The 14,956-nt window shown below is 38.4% G+C and overlaps 2 protein-coding genes and 1 long non-coding RNA gene across 3 annotated transcripts; 1 reads left to right on the top strand and 2 right to left on the bottom strand.

Annotated features, from left to right (window-relative positions):
* The first annotated feature begins 2,812 nt into the window (after positions 1-2,812).
* LOC120773483 (bromodomain-containing protein 8) lies at positions 2,813-6,131 on the top strand. Its single transcript, XM_040102417.1, has 2 exons — positions 2,813-4,992; positions 5,067-6,131. The coding sequence occupies exons 1-2, from the start codon at positions 2,922-2,924 to the stop codon at positions 6,029-6,031; spliced, it is 3,036 nt and encodes a 1,011-aa protein (XP_039958351.1). The 5' UTR covers positions 2,813-2,921; the 3' UTR covers positions 6,032-6,131.
* A 68-nt stretch (positions 6,132-6,199) lies between these two features.
* On the bottom strand, positions 6,200-11,537 carry LOC120773488. The gene is made up of 2 exons (XM_040102432.1): positions 10,753-11,537; positions 6,200-6,859 (listed from the first exon to the last, which is right to left on the bottom strand). The coding sequence occupies exons 1-2, from the start codon at positions 11,370-11,372 to the stop codon at positions 6,439-6,441; spliced, it is 1,041 nt and encodes a 346-aa protein (XP_039958366.1). The 5' UTR covers positions 11,373-11,537; the 3' UTR covers positions 6,200-6,438.
* A 2,790-nt stretch (positions 11,538-14,327) lies between these two features.
* Positions 14,328-14,805, bottom strand: LOC120773496. Its single transcript, XR_005705165.1, has 3 exons — positions 14,629-14,805; positions 14,481-14,579; positions 14,328-14,352 (listed from the first exon to the last, which is right to left on the bottom strand). It is a non-coding gene; the product is annotated as an uncharacterized LOC120773496 (long non-coding RNA).
* Positions 14,806-14,956: the final 151 nt, after the last annotated feature.

Genomic DNA, 14,956 nt, shown 5'->3' with positions numbered 1-14,956 from the left:
GATTTAAGTTTTTCTGTTGATTACCAACGATATACTTACACAGAAAGACATTTAATTGTCGCCATATTCTTAAAAAAACACATCAACTCATAAAAACAGATACATACATAAAGTGGGTATTTGTTCGTAGCGCTTGGAAACAGGCGCATATCTACTGTTGCGCATACTTAACCTCATTAACTGTTGCTAATGCCCCGTCAGTGAGTGGCATGTCTTTCCTTTGAGAAAATGGCCTCAAGTCTATTTGAACATTGTTTAGAGTTTTTTGGATAAATTATGCCAACCTTTATATAGGCTGCATTAACATAGGAACCGTTGTGCGTCCAGAAAAGCAAAATCTGGACAGCATGCTGAATATATGCACAATTGGTACAGAACATACATACATACATATGTACATATGTATGTAACTGGTTGACCTGTTTGCGCTAATAATAAATATTGATACGGATGCAGGGATCTTGCTTTCAAGACTTTTGTGCTGATTTCGTAGAGGACTATTAAGGTATTAACAATTCTGTTATACATACTATATGCAAATAGATTCTCCACTGGATTCAGTCTGAGATCACATTTTTTCAAAAAGCAGGGTCGGCCCGAGACAATTTACCGCTCTAGGCAAATGCCAAATTTTTCGCCCCTTCTAAGCCTATTATAATTATTAATACAATAAAAAAGTTAATTATTTAAATATTTTCTTTATTATTTGCCTCTAATTTGAAAAAAATCAGAAACTGGCATTCTTTTTTGACACATTGTAGAGTACGGGTAAAGTGTTGATAAGTTTCAGTTTAGAAAAACAGCATCCTCAAGTGCTGAACACATAGAACACAACAGGCAGCAACAGCACGACAGTGAACTGAAAACGTCGTTGTGCATCTTACTACATGTACATTTGTGAGAAGCAGCAACAACACAATGGCCGGCATGTACACAAAACAACGCAGTTGTCCATTTTGTATGTATACAATTTCGTTGTGGCCATACTAATTCCTTTCGCTTCAATGAAATTTTAATATTTTGTTCAAAGTGAAATTTTTTATGCAAAAAGTAAGTAAATATTTTTGCTTTAAATTATCAATTGTTATTACAAATGATATAATTGAGCTATAATAGAGCTATTTTATGCTTTTACTTGTAAAATAACTTCAAGTTTGTTAGAGCTGTGAATAATTTTACATTTTACATATTAGTGGCATCACCATCTACCTCATCTCTCTATCTTCCATTCTACTGTCAACTCTACTGTCGTCCTACTGTCGTTGGCAAATATAGGATTAAATTGAAGTTAGCGAGAGCGACAACTGTCGGCCTGCAGTCGTGTAGTCGTGCAGCTGTGAAAATAACAGTGTCCATAAGAACGTGTGTATTTTAATATTTGACAGATGTAGTTTGCAGTCTGTCGCGCTCTATGTGTTCAGCACTTCAGTAGTTACCTACACAAGAAGTGTTAGCAAGACCCATATTAAGGGGATATACACGACATATGTATGTATGTACATGTGTGCACACCGATCGTAAAAAATCAAACATTTTCGCGAACATGGATCGGTATGCGCACGAACCCATACACTAGTAAACCGCAATCACTCACATACCGATCGAACGCACATGTGTGTCGTGTATGGCCACTTTGAATAAATCAGTTTCATGAACATACAAACATATGTACATATGTAAGTATATCCGTCAATTTGCCGTTAGTTAATAACATTTCTATCTTTTTACAATGTTCAAAAATAGCTGTGTCCGTAAAAGTTTGCAACTGATCATTATCAAACAAAAATTCAAATGTTTTAGTAATTTGTCTCAACTGGTTGTATTTTTTGTCGACTGGAGACAATGCAGCTTGAATAGCGTAAAATTATAAAGTAGTTTTAAAATTTTGCTGAACGGTTTTTTATATTTTCTCAAGCGAACTGGTGCTGTTTCTGACTCATATCATCAACTCATAGCAACTTATGTCATGTAACAACAACCGCAGGTTACTATTACGTAGGTTGCCTACTACATTTCGGGATTAGAGAACAAAACCAATATTGATCATCGAAAAACGCTAAGATTCCAATTAATAAATTAATCCATCGTAAAGGGGACCATGGTTTTGGCATTGAGCTTAACCCTTTCACGCTTATGACCTGAGCCACCTCAAAAGTGTGAACGCGGCCGCTTTAGCCATTGTTTTATTGTTATCCTTCCGGTTAATCCAATAGTGGATGACTTATTATTACGACTATCCGGATACTGCGAATCGAATATTATTATTCGGATTCCCTATCCGGTTAGTCGAATACCAAGAGCTGTAGTTGAAATCTTAGAAAAATTTACATTTGAATTATAAAATCAAAACAACACAAAAGAAAACACTTGATTTTGCCATTATGGATTCAAACAGTTTTGAAAATTTGCTGTTTCCGCACTATGGACGCAACCTTATATAATTGAATCATGTTTTTACTGTTATGCGCTAGTGTACGTAAAAACAAGAAAAAATTATGGCTGAATGACTAATTCTTACAGAACTTTTGCTACGTTTTGCTTTCACAGGAAACTTCGATGTTAACTTTTGTAACAAGAAACAGTCGCCATTTTCATTATGTGTAACACGGAATCTTCATTCTGACATATCGTCTGCTTTTTTAGCTTTGTTTTTAAAAAATGAATTGTCAAGCAAAGCGAAGAAAGTTTTATGTCAATGTTCCATTATAGTTGTCAACGCTCTCAATGGAGCTTATCGAATTTTACATTTCAACTGCTATCGATATTTGCGATAATAATAGTGCCATGAATAATGGAACGTCATCTGCTGTCAATGATTATTCTTAAAAGAAGAAGAAAAGTGCTACAATTTGTGATATTTATAAAGTTGTGCATAAAAAGAATTAATTAAATTTTGCTAAACTGATTAAAAGTAATACTGCATGGCCTCCACAATACCAGAATGTTCGATGTTGAATCGTATGTCTTTAGACAAATGGACAACAAGAGAACAACTATGCTTAGCATCTGCGGTATCATGCAATGGTGATCAGAACTGGATGTCAGTTAGTCGTAGCCTTAAACATGTTTGTGGAGATGGGACGGTCATCCGTCCTAGTGACTGGTTCTCTCAAAAAAACTGTGCTGCACAATATGGTTTTCTGCTAGAGAAAATAGAAACGCCGAAATGTAAAAAACTATCGTATGAAAGCTCAAGTCCCTCTGCTGAAAGTTCTTCAGCGGAACTTATTCTTCATCGGTTAAATGAAGACCGACAACATGAGTTAAAGGCGGAAATTCAGAAGGAACAAGAGGAATTCGCTGAAATCTATAGAGAACTTAAAGCATTGCAGTCAGGATTTTTCAATGAAGAGCAATTACGAGAGATGTGGTGCGATATTGAAATCCAGCAAGAGCAGGAGCGCGTAGAAGAAATGAAAATTGAAAATCAAATACGTGAAAGAGAACAACAGAAACCGGAAACGCAATGCAGTTGGAATAAGTTATCCCCGGTAGGAACACAAAATATTTTACCAGCACATCGCACGACTGATACTACTTCAGTGGATATGGATGTAGAAGACATAACCGGTGCATCGAACCCAGAACAAATATCTACAATTTTCAATCAAACGAAACAAAAACAACAGCCAACACAATCTGGTATTTCACCATTATTATCATCTTTGTTAAAATCACCTACACCTGGAACCAGTTCGCCTACATCTATGTCCACAAACACCTCAACTACTGCAGCGAATAACTCCACTCGTTCATCTGCGCCCACTATCACTACGCTCTTAACTTGTGGGTCCATACCGAATAAAAACCAGCCTGCTATTACTTTAAAATCAAGTATACCCCCACAAAAGGCTGCACAATTGTTATCAAGTCCGATTAGTGGTCCGCCATCTATGTCGTCAGTACCCGTAACAAGTATCACTGGGCAAAATTTATTGAGACCTTCACAGGCTGCTCCCACACTTTCTATGTTGTTAGAAAGGAATAAAGCACTAGACATTACGGTAACTAATGCCGAAACTCGAAATGCGGAAACCCTCCAAGCCGGACTGAATGGAGCTGATAAGTCTCAAATAAATGCAGTTCAAAATCAAGTATCTGATTCTAACAATGATGAAGTCCCTATGGAACTTGACGAAGATCTTACCACTCATTTGAGTGATCCTAGGAACAATGGAAATGATTCTGATGAAACCGATCCTAACGAGGAACAACAGTTGCTTGAGGTTTTCAAAAACATTGGGAACATTGATGAATTGGATATAGATGTATCTGCAGTTATAGATGGTGAAGAAGTCGATTTTCTCAAAGACATGGAGGCTGATTCGCCTAATGATATGAGGAACGATGAAGATTTTCAGAATAAAGATGATACACCAGTGTCAAAACTAAGGAATGTGGCAGAAAATGTTTTAGAGAGTGAGAGAAAAAATAATGATATAAAACCTCTTGATGACAAGATATCCTCCAACGAAGTGATAATAAGCCAGGTCGAGGAAATCAATCCCACTATAGTAAGTAATCAACGGAAAATGGAAACCACATCAAGTGATGACTCAAATGACAACATTCCATTAGCTGCTGTTGCCACCCTAGAACAAAGAGCAGTACACGAAAAAGTTGTTTCCAAAGATAAGATGGGTTTGGAAATAAATAATTCATATAAAGATGATGGAATTGAGTCCAGCAAAAAGTCAGACTGCCAAGAATTCAAAATTTTGCAGACGACTTTCGAAGAAGATAATAAAGAACACGATAAGTTAGAAAAACAGTTGGCCGATTTGGTGGGGGAAAATGAGGGTGAGGATACAAAAAACTTCAATGACGATGAAAAATCAGCCGCAGCAAGTGAATATTCTGATGTGATAGTCATTCCAACCGATGATGATGATTCTAACGGTCAAAAAGAAAAACAAAACGTTGAAAAATCCAATGTAGATGAAGAAGCAGAAAAAATTAAAAAAGATTTAGAAAACGATGTAGGGACACTAGGTAATATACAATAAATAGGAACATTTTTCAAATTATATACTTGTCTTTAAATAAAAATATTTTATGTATTTCAGAAGGAACGAAAGATTCGACGGAACATGAGGAGGAATTGACCGAAATGGCAATTAACAATTCCCGTATTGGCCAAAAAGGGGCTGTGCCTATACCCCCGACCATATCTATAGCTTATACCGATGAGGAATCTTCTACCACAGACATTAGTTTTGTTAATCGCAAAGATGATAACTTAGGAAATACTTCAATTAAACAGAGAGAAACTGCCCAAGCCCGTAGAAGTTTAATTGAACAAAATCGCCAAGACCAACACAGTAAAACAGACGACGAATCTACAACACAATTTTCTTCATCTTCATCGTCCTCCGTTACTTTAGCGCGACCTCCAATGCTACGAAAATTACGTGATCGTGATCGCTCCGAAAGTCCTATGATCGATGGTGATGTTCATCCGATGAACAATAACGCTAGCGCATCGACTTTAGAAAACTTGAATAACCAAAGACTTCGGAGGCGATACTCATCTACACCTGTTAACGACAGCGTACCAAATTCACCGGCCTCAAGTGATCGCGAGCGAGAAGATTCCGAATCACGCGTTTCGAAAAAGTCGTTATTAAGTATTTTTCACGCACTGCAATACAGTAAAAATGCAAATATTCTGCAGCGCTCCTTTAATGAAGATGTCCAATTCAATGAAATTTGCTTGCGACCATTAGATATGGTTTCTATTAGAAAATGCATTGAATCCGGTACCATACGTAATGTTACCGAATTGCAACGCGATATTATGCTAATGTGTCAAAATGGATTGATATTATTTAAGCAGGATACCAGCGGGTTCAATGCAGCTAATGCTTTTATGCTGGAATGCCAAGCTATACGTGAGTTTGTTGCAAATACAAATATCACCGATAACAATATACCAGTAAAAGATAATAAAGACGGAAGCAAAGTATTAAATATAAGTGGAACAGGCTCAAAATCTCGAAGTGGATCTAGAAAAAGTCAACGCATCTCCTAATAATATTATACTAATGAACTAAATAGCAACAAATCAACACATTTCTATGAGCATTATTTCACACAAATTTATATAAAAAATTATCAATAATTTAACAGAGTTTGTACGACAAATCTTGTCATGTGTTTAATTTTTATTTCTTTGTTTAATCCTGTTGGAAATATGTATTTTGAAAAATATAATAATTTTAATATTTACTTATTTTTTTCAGTATAACTTTTTGTGTCAAAGTTTTTTTTTTAGTACTAAAGACGGAACGAAAATTCAATCCATAGCTCTTGTTGTTCAGCACCGTTCAATGCTGCCTTTTTTCAGTACCAGAATACCAGGAATTGATTTATATAAGTTTTAAGGACTGTTAAATGAAATATTGAAAACACGCTTTGTGAATGTATTATATTATAAATCTAAAATGAAAGTAATAAATTTTGAAAACGCCTAGCTTTCGAGCTGAAGCATACCGCTTTACGTCTGGGACAGGTAAATCGTCGTAAACAATGAGACAATTGAATATCACATTTACACAGTCGCGCTGCACATGATCTTGGGCCTCCAAATTCTCCATGGTCTAAAGCGCATAATGGTTTTCGTCGATAGCACTTCCAAATGTAGGGTACAAAATATTCTAAATAGGATATACAATTACTGTTTTCGTAACATATGTCGTGGATCCTGCAGCAGTTATCTATGCCATCAACAGGAACACCAGAACCTGAAAATCCACAGTAACAACCGTATCCTTTATATACGAGTGGCTTACAACCGGTGGCACATTGAATGATGGAGTATAATGTAAGCACGTCGCGTTTTGTCCGACCGGTTAAATTTCTGTAGAAATTAAAAAAATATATGTATTTATAAGCAGTGTACAAGTAATTTTTTTATTTTAAATATAATTTGATATTTTAATTTGAATTATGTATAATTGAAGGGCCATCATTAATGAGGTGATTTCATTTGGGTTTGAGTACAATACAAATCTACTTTGATAGCAACAGATTATTACATACATACATTCAGTTTAGTAACGGTATCTCAACTTTAATTATCATTGTTTAAATTATCGGACGCAGCCAGGCTAAATAGTTACTCGAGAATTCCAACCAAAACAAGGGAAACTTAATTTCAGTTGCACCTAAGCTATCATAAAAATCAAAAATAAAAAGTTCTACAAGAAGTTGATTTTGGGTGGTCAGTTTAAATGGTAGCTCTGTACAGTTGCGTGCAACAAATTAACAACGATATTAGATAAATCAATAATATGTTGATTAAAAATCACTGGATCGAAATCGTTTTTAGACACTTAGTATTTTTGGAAAGGTTTTCGGAATGATCCGTAGAACATTTCCGCATAAGTGATAATTTTTCCGATTTTTTTTGGCTCTCTGTAAAGCAACCCGTCTATATGTAAATCTTCTTCTTCTTCTTCTTAATTGGCGTAGAAACCGCTTAAGCGATTATAGCCGAGTTAACAACAGCGCGCCAGTCGTTTCTTCTTTTGCGCTACGTGGCGCCAATTGGATATTCCAAGCGAAGCCAGGTCCTTCTCCACTTGGTCCTTCCAACGGAGTGGAGGTCTTCCTCTTCCTCTGCTTCCCGGCGGGTACTGCGTCGAATATTTTCAGAGCTGGAGTGTTTTCGTCCATCCGGACAACATGACCTAGCCAGCGTAGCCGCTGTCTTTTAATTCGCTGAACTATGTCGATGTCGTCGTATATCTCGTACAGCTCATCGTTCCATCGAATGCGGTATTCGCCGTGGCTAACGCGCAAAGGACCATAAATCTTTCGCAGAACTTTTCTCTCGAAAACTCGCAACGTCGACTCATCCGTTGTTGACATCGTCCAAGACTCTGCACCATACAGCAGGACGGGAATTATGAGTGACTTATACAGTTTGGTTTTTGTTTGTCGAGAGAGGACTTTGCTTCTCAATTGCCTACTCAGTCCGAAGTAGCACCTGTTGGCAAGAGTTATCCTGCGTTTTATTTCTAGGCTGACATTGTGGGTGGTGTTTATGCTGGTTCCAAGATAGACGAAATTATCTACGACTTCAAAGTTATGACTGTCAACAGTGACGTGAGAGCCTAGTCGCGAATGCGACGACTGTTTGTTTGATGACAGGAGATATTTCGTCTTGCCCTCGTTCACTGCCAGACCCATTTTCTGTGCTTCCTTCTCCAGCCTGGAGAAAGCAGAACTAACGGCGCGGGTGTTGAGGCCGATGATATCAATATCATCGGCATACGCCAACAGCTGTACACTCTTATAGAAGATGGTACCTTCTCTATTTAGTTCTGCGGCTCGAACTATTTTCTCCAAAAGCAGGTTGAAAAAGTCGCACGATAGGGAATCGCCTTGTCTGAAACCTCGTTTGGCATCGAACGGCTCGGAGAGGTCCTTCCCGATCCTGACGGAGCTTTTGGTGTTACTCAACGTCAGTTTACAAAGCCGTATTAGTTTTGCGGGGATACCAAATTCAGACATCGCGGCATAAAGGCAGTTCCTTTTCGTGCTGTCGAAAGCAGCTTTGAAATCGACGAAGAGGTGGTGTGTGTCGATTCTCCTTTCACGGGTCTTTTTCCAAGATTTGGCGCATGGTGAATATCTGGTCGGTTGTTGATTTGCCAGGTCTGAAGCCACACTGATAAGGTCCAATCAGTTTGTTGACGGTGGGCTTTAATCTTTCACACAATACGCTCGATAGAACCTTATATGCGATGTTGAGGAGGCTAATCCACGGTAGTTGGCGCAGATTGTGGGGTCTCCTTTTTTATGGATTGGGCATAGCACACTTAAATTCCAATCGTTGGGCATGCTTTTCGTCCGACCATATTTTACAAAGAAGCTGATGCATGCACCTTATCAGTTCTTTTCGCCGCCGTGTTTGAATAGCTCGGCCGGCAATCCGTCGGCCCCTGCCGCTTTGTTGTTCTTCAGGCGGGCAATTGCTATTCGAACTTCTTCATGGTCGGGTAATGGAACGTCTGCTCCATCGTCATCGATTGGGAATCGGGTTCTCCTTCTCCTGGTGTTGTGCGTTCACTGCCATTCAGCAGGCTGGAGAAGTGTTCCTCCATAATTTAAGTATGCTCTGGGCATCAGTGACTAGATCACCTTTTGGGGTTCTACAGGAATACGCTCCGGTCTTGAAACCTTCCGTAAGCCGACGCATTTTTTCGTAGAATTTTCGAGCATTACCCCTGTCGGCCAGCTTATCAAGCTCTTCGTACTCACGCATTTCAGCCTCTTTCTTCTTCTGTCTACAAATGCGTCTCGCTTCCCTCTTCAACTCTCGGTATCTATCCCATCCCGCACGTGTAGTGGTCGATCGTAACGTTGCGAGGTAGGCAGCCTGTTTTCTCTCCGCTGCGACACGGCACTCCTCGTCGTACCAGCTGTTCTTTTGCACTTTCCGGAAACCAATGGTTTCGGATGCAGCTGTACGTAAGGAGTTTGAAATGCCGTCCCACAGTTCCCTTATACCGAGTTGTTGACGAGTGCTCTCAGAGAGCAGGAGTGCAAGCCGAGTAGAAAATCGTTCGGCTGTCTGTTGTGATTGCAGCTTCTCGACGTCGAACCTTCCTTGTGTTTGGTGGCGTGCGTTTTTTGCTGCACAGAGGCGGGTGCGAATCTTAGCTGCAACAAGATAGTGGTCCGAGTCGATGTTAGGACCTCGGAGCGCACGCACATCTGAAACACTGGAGACGTGTCTTCCGTCTATCACAACATGATCGATCTGGTTGGTAGTTTTTCGATCCGGAGACAGCCAGGTAGCTTGATGAATCTTCTTATGCTGGAATCTAGTACTACAGATAACCATATTTCGGGCCCCGGCGAAGTCAATCAGCCTCAACCCATTTGGGGATGTTTCGTCGTGGAGGCTGAATTTACCGACCGTAGTGCCAAATATACCTTCTTTGCCCACCCTGGCGTTAAAGCGCCAAGCACGATTTTGACATCGTGGCGGGGCAGCTCTCATAAGCGCGCTCCAAGCGCTCATAGAAGGCATCTTTGGTCACATCGTCCTTCTCTTCCGTCGGGGCGTGGGCGCAAATCAGCGATATGTTGAAGAACCTCGCTTTGATGCGGATTGTGGTTAGACGTTCATTCACCGCAGTGAATGATAGTACTCGGCGACGGAGTCTCCTCTCCCACCACGAATCCTACACCAAACTTGCGCTCCTTTATATGGCCACTGTAGTAAATGTCACAAGGACCTACTCGTCTCTGTCCTTGTCCCGTCCATCGCATTTCTTGGACGGCGGTGATGTCAGCCTTTGTCTTTACGAGGACATCAACCAGCTGGGCAGCGGCACCTTCCCAATTAAGGGACCGGACATTCCAGGTGCATGCCCTCAATTCGTAGTCCTTATTTCGTTTGCCATGGTCGTCATCAAAAGTGGGGTCTCTCATCCGAGGCTGGTTGTAGCTCTTCACTGGGGGTGTTTTTTACGTGGCGGGTCCCAAACCCAGCGCACAACCCTTGTAGGGAATGTTTCGCCTTCTCACTTTAGCTCGCCTTCGAACGGATGTTCTTAGGCTACCCAGAGGATACTTGGTCAAAGACCGGAAGTAGTGAGCTGCTTGAGCCATGTGTAAAAGAATCGTTTCTGGCCACTCCCAAGTGAATGGCGATCAGAGAACTTTCCTCACTTGCGTGAACTTCTACACATGACTCCATCCTCCCTATGTAAATACACGATATTATTCTTAACTCACTTAAATGCCCATTTGACGGAGATACCGAAAGGATCATTAACGCGTGCAATATATACGTTCTCATCATCGGGGTCCTTCCCTCCATTCTCCAACCCTAAAAGGATATCGCTGTTTGGATATGCCTCCTGAATATTTGGCTCAACAACCGCTGGAGCAACAGCGCCAGACCAACCATCCAATCCTAGTGAACTCCAAGTATTTGCACTGCTTTCGGCACTTACTTTAGTTGGCTCCAAATTATCCAGACTTTCGTTTGTAAATAAAGTGGACCGGGTTTTATTTAATTGCGCGCGCATGTACTCCATTGTTAAATTAGGAAAAACTGGGTCAACTAAGTCACTACGCCGCATCGTCAATATTGAGGAACCGTCCTTTACACTGCCGTTTGGCATTTTGAATTGAAAAGTAATATTGGATGAAAGCGCTACGGGCTCGTACATCTGGGGTATAATACGATTTATGAGATTTGTATTGTTTGTTATGGTTTTGAAAGCATTACGAATGTCACTCAGAATTATAGCGGTAGTTGTGTGTACATTTCGCGCTAATACGCCGTTTTGGGACGGACAATTTTGCATTAACAGCACCACAAACTGCATCATGACACAATTTAACTTCATTATATAACTTACATATGTACATATGTTTATGTCTTAATAAAATTAATACATATGTATGTATATATGGTTGATTTAACGTAGTTGATTTTCGCGGACTGCTAAAGGATTGCTGCGTCTAATTTCTTACAAGTTTACTGTTAAAGTGAAGCTGGCGGAATAGCTTAAAACTATTTGACTTATTAAAGTAATATAGTCAGCAGCAAAATAGTGTAGAAGGATTATACAACAAAAACAAAAAATAAGCTTTGATCCGAAAGGTAAAGGTAGAGAAATTACAGCAACATTCGTATAAAGGTAGTAATGGTAGTTATATGTATGTATATTTGTAAAGTTATACACATGTTGCATCTATTATACATGTACTTATATATGTATATTTTATATTTATACTCGTACATGAGCATATTTACGTTTACGCTTATACAATTGAGCATAGTAGAGTAATATCAGCGTCTTCCACCAGTCCGAACCCAGTCTCATGAACAACACAAAAATTGCACATAGGCATACATATGTATAAGTATACTAACAGGCATATACTATACATATATACAAATGTATGTATGTATGTATATATAAAGTTGGATGAATAAAAATACGCAAGTAATTAATTAGAGCCGAATTATTTGAAATATGCTCATTACAGACAATGGATATAATTTTAAACAAGTAAGGAAGGGCTAAGTTCGGGTGCAACCGAACATTTTATACTCTTGCAACTTGCAGGAATCAGAGTCAGGTAAAATACCTTAAGGAGTAAAATGTCAACCAGAGGATCGGAATCCAAGCAACTTTATATATTCATATACTATTTACAACTCATACCCTGACCGACATATTCGGCATAAGATTAAACCTTATACGAAGTAAATGGGAGTTGGGGTAGTATCGTCCGGATTTTATCTATTAACTTTTATCAGACAACATACTAAGAAGTATTCCCTGTGTTTCATTAAGATACCTCACATAAAATCACCAATTATTGGGAACAAAGTCAGCCGGATGTTCGAAAAAGTTTTCGCACACAATCCATATTAGGCATAAAAATACGCTGTTACGAGTATAAGTATAAGCATCTCGGATTATTGTCTGTGGCGTATTTAGTTATTGAGTTATCGCACTTTTAGTAGTTTTTAACCGTAACGTTAACTGGGAAGTAATCAGGGTTATCATCCGATTTCATCCATTTTCACACTTTCGATAGGACTTAATCTTATAATATTTGCGTTGAGCAAATTTGGTTGTTGTAGCTTTAGTAGTTTAGGATATACATATGTATGTACATTAAACTTATTAGAAGGCGGGGCCAAGCCCACTTTTAAAAAATTCTTTGCTCACAGATACCCCTTGCTACTGCGATTCTCTGTGCCAATTTACAGCTTTATATCTTAATTTATTGCTTGATTATGGCACTTTATAAGTTTTCGGTTAATGGCGTTTTGTGGACGTGGCAGAGGTCCCATTACGCCCATTTTCGAACTCTTAATTTTTTTTGTACTAGGATACCTGCAAACCAAGTTCTATCGAGATATCTCAATTTTTACTTAAGTTACAACTTGCACGGACAGACAGACAGACAGGCGCCCGGATTTCAACTTCTCTTGTCATCGTGATCATTTATATATACATAACTGTATCTCTCATTGTTTTAGGTGATACCTACAACCGTTAGGTGAATATAACTATCTGCAGCAACAGGTGCAAGAGTATAAATAATAAAAGTGTATATTCGAGTCTTTAGAGATGTTGGTAAAAGGTGTGTTACCACTTGAAATTATTTTTTCTTGTATCCTAAGCATATGACTGATTGTTAAGTCGAATTTGTGGAAGTTGAGTTAAAATGTTCAAGGTCATTATAGGCATGGTCTATCAACATCCTATCCAAGATCACAAATATTTAACAACCAAATCGACAAATCTATAAAAAAATTGATATTAGGAGCGTGCGACTATGAATTAATAGACGAGCGAAGCATAAAACTTTATATTTTGTACAAATTTAAAATGATTTTAAATTTTACATTTAATTTATTATGAATATTATTCAATATATTGCGTGTACTAACAAATGTATAAAGGACTAAAGGCAATAGCAAGAAGACATTAGTCCCGAGAATAATAGGGTTCGATAAGTTCTGAAGTTCTTCTCTTGATCGGCATGAAAAGGCTCAACATAGGCTCCCCAGGTTATTCAGTCTTGGTACCGATTGTATAATAATATTTATATTAAGGACACCTTGAACCATTTATTACAGGATTTTGGTGGCTAAGGTTTAATGTTTTTAATAAATCAAATTAATCAATCAAGATATTGCCAAGTACATACCACTGTGATCAAATTGAAAGGTGAATTTTTAATTTATACTTTGCGTGTTATCAGAATCGGTAAATTTTTTTTTCGCCACATTTTCAACTAATATCGTTCCGCAACCACCGCATTCGCCTGATTTACCTTCGTGTAACTTCTGGCTATTCAGCAAATTCACATGACCACTCCGAGGAAACCGTTTTGACTCAATTGAGGATATAAAAGCTGAATCGAAGAAGGCGCTGATGGCCATCACGACGGAGGATTTTTCCAAGTGCTATGATGACTGGAAAATTCGTTGGCATAAGTGTATTGCAGCGGGAGGGGATTACTTTGAAGAAAATGAAAGGGACAAAATTCACCTTTCAATTTGATCACAGTACTATATACAGTTTAAAATTAACGATGAAGAAAAAAAAATTGTGACACAAAAATATATATATAATCAATTTTAACTTATTTCCTTATATTTGTAATGATAAATAAATAAACAAATATGTACCAATTTAGTCGACAACTTCTTGCCATTTTTCCGTCAGAGACATTATTCCATCAATGTAAATCGAAATTTCGACATTTCCAGAACGGAAGCGAGCGAACCGTCGTTGTGCTACACGAACTGATACAGTCTCCGTAAACTTCACAAACTTCATTGGTGGCTTCCGTGGCATTCTTCCATTTTTTATACAAAAATTTCAAAATATAGCGAATTTCTTCATTATTTTTACTCATTTTTGAACAGCTGTAACTTTTTTTCAACTTCCCCAAATTTAGTTTTTTTCGTTAAATGAAGCTCTTACCTTTCCAACAGCATATGGTATGACACAATGTGATTGATAGCACTGGCGATATACTACTGCAACATCATTTGTTCATTTGTTTCCAAACTATCCCTAAGACTGGAATGAAAAAATTGATATCTTTACAAATTGTGGTCTAAATACAAACCTCCCTAACGCGAAATTTTAAGTTTATGACGATTTATTTTTGCCCTTGTAGTAGTATCGAGCACAATCGGAGGGCGTGGTTACAATTCCATTGCATCCATTTTTGCAATGAAAGTTTGGAACATATGTATAGTTTTTCAATTTATCACACCTGTAAGCTATTGGAGGGCGAAGCCATGTCCAATACTTCATTTCCAAAAATTGTTTTATTACAAATATACAAATATCCCTCCCAGCAGGTACATTCTGCACATAGTTTATAGAATTCATGCACATAACATGTCTTATCGCCTTGTCAATTTATATCGTGTAGTGTAACCCCTACCTGT

The sequence above is a fragment of the Bactrocera tryoni genome, chromosome 1 (genome assembly GCF_016617805.1).
Source record: "Bactrocera tryoni isolate S06 chromosome 1, CSIRO_BtryS06_freeze2, whole genome shotgun sequence".
Lineage (NCBI taxonomy): Eukaryota > Metazoa > Arthropoda > Insecta > Diptera > Tephritidae > Bactrocera > Bactrocera tryoni.
This window is presented reverse-complemented; position numbering and strand designations above follow the sequence as displayed.

Excerpts from the sequence above, each read along its gene's own strand:
- LOC120773483 (XM_040102417.1), top strand. The coding sequence starts at position 2,922 with ATGGCCTCCACAATACCAGAATGTTCGATGTTGAATCGTATGTCTTTA. Across the intron at positions 4,993-5,066 it reads AAACGATGTAGGGACACTAG|AAGGAACGAAAGATTCGACG; the intron begins GTAATATACAAT and ends TATGTATTTCAG.
- LOC120773488 (XM_040102432.1), bottom strand. The coding sequence starts at position 11,372 with ATGAAGTTAAATTGTGTCATGATGCAGTTTGTGGTGCTGTTAATGCAA. Across the intron at positions 6,860-10,752 it reads TCCGTCAAATGGGCATTTAA|AAATTTAACCGGTCGGACAA; the intron begins GTGAGTTAAGAA and ends TAATTTCTACAG.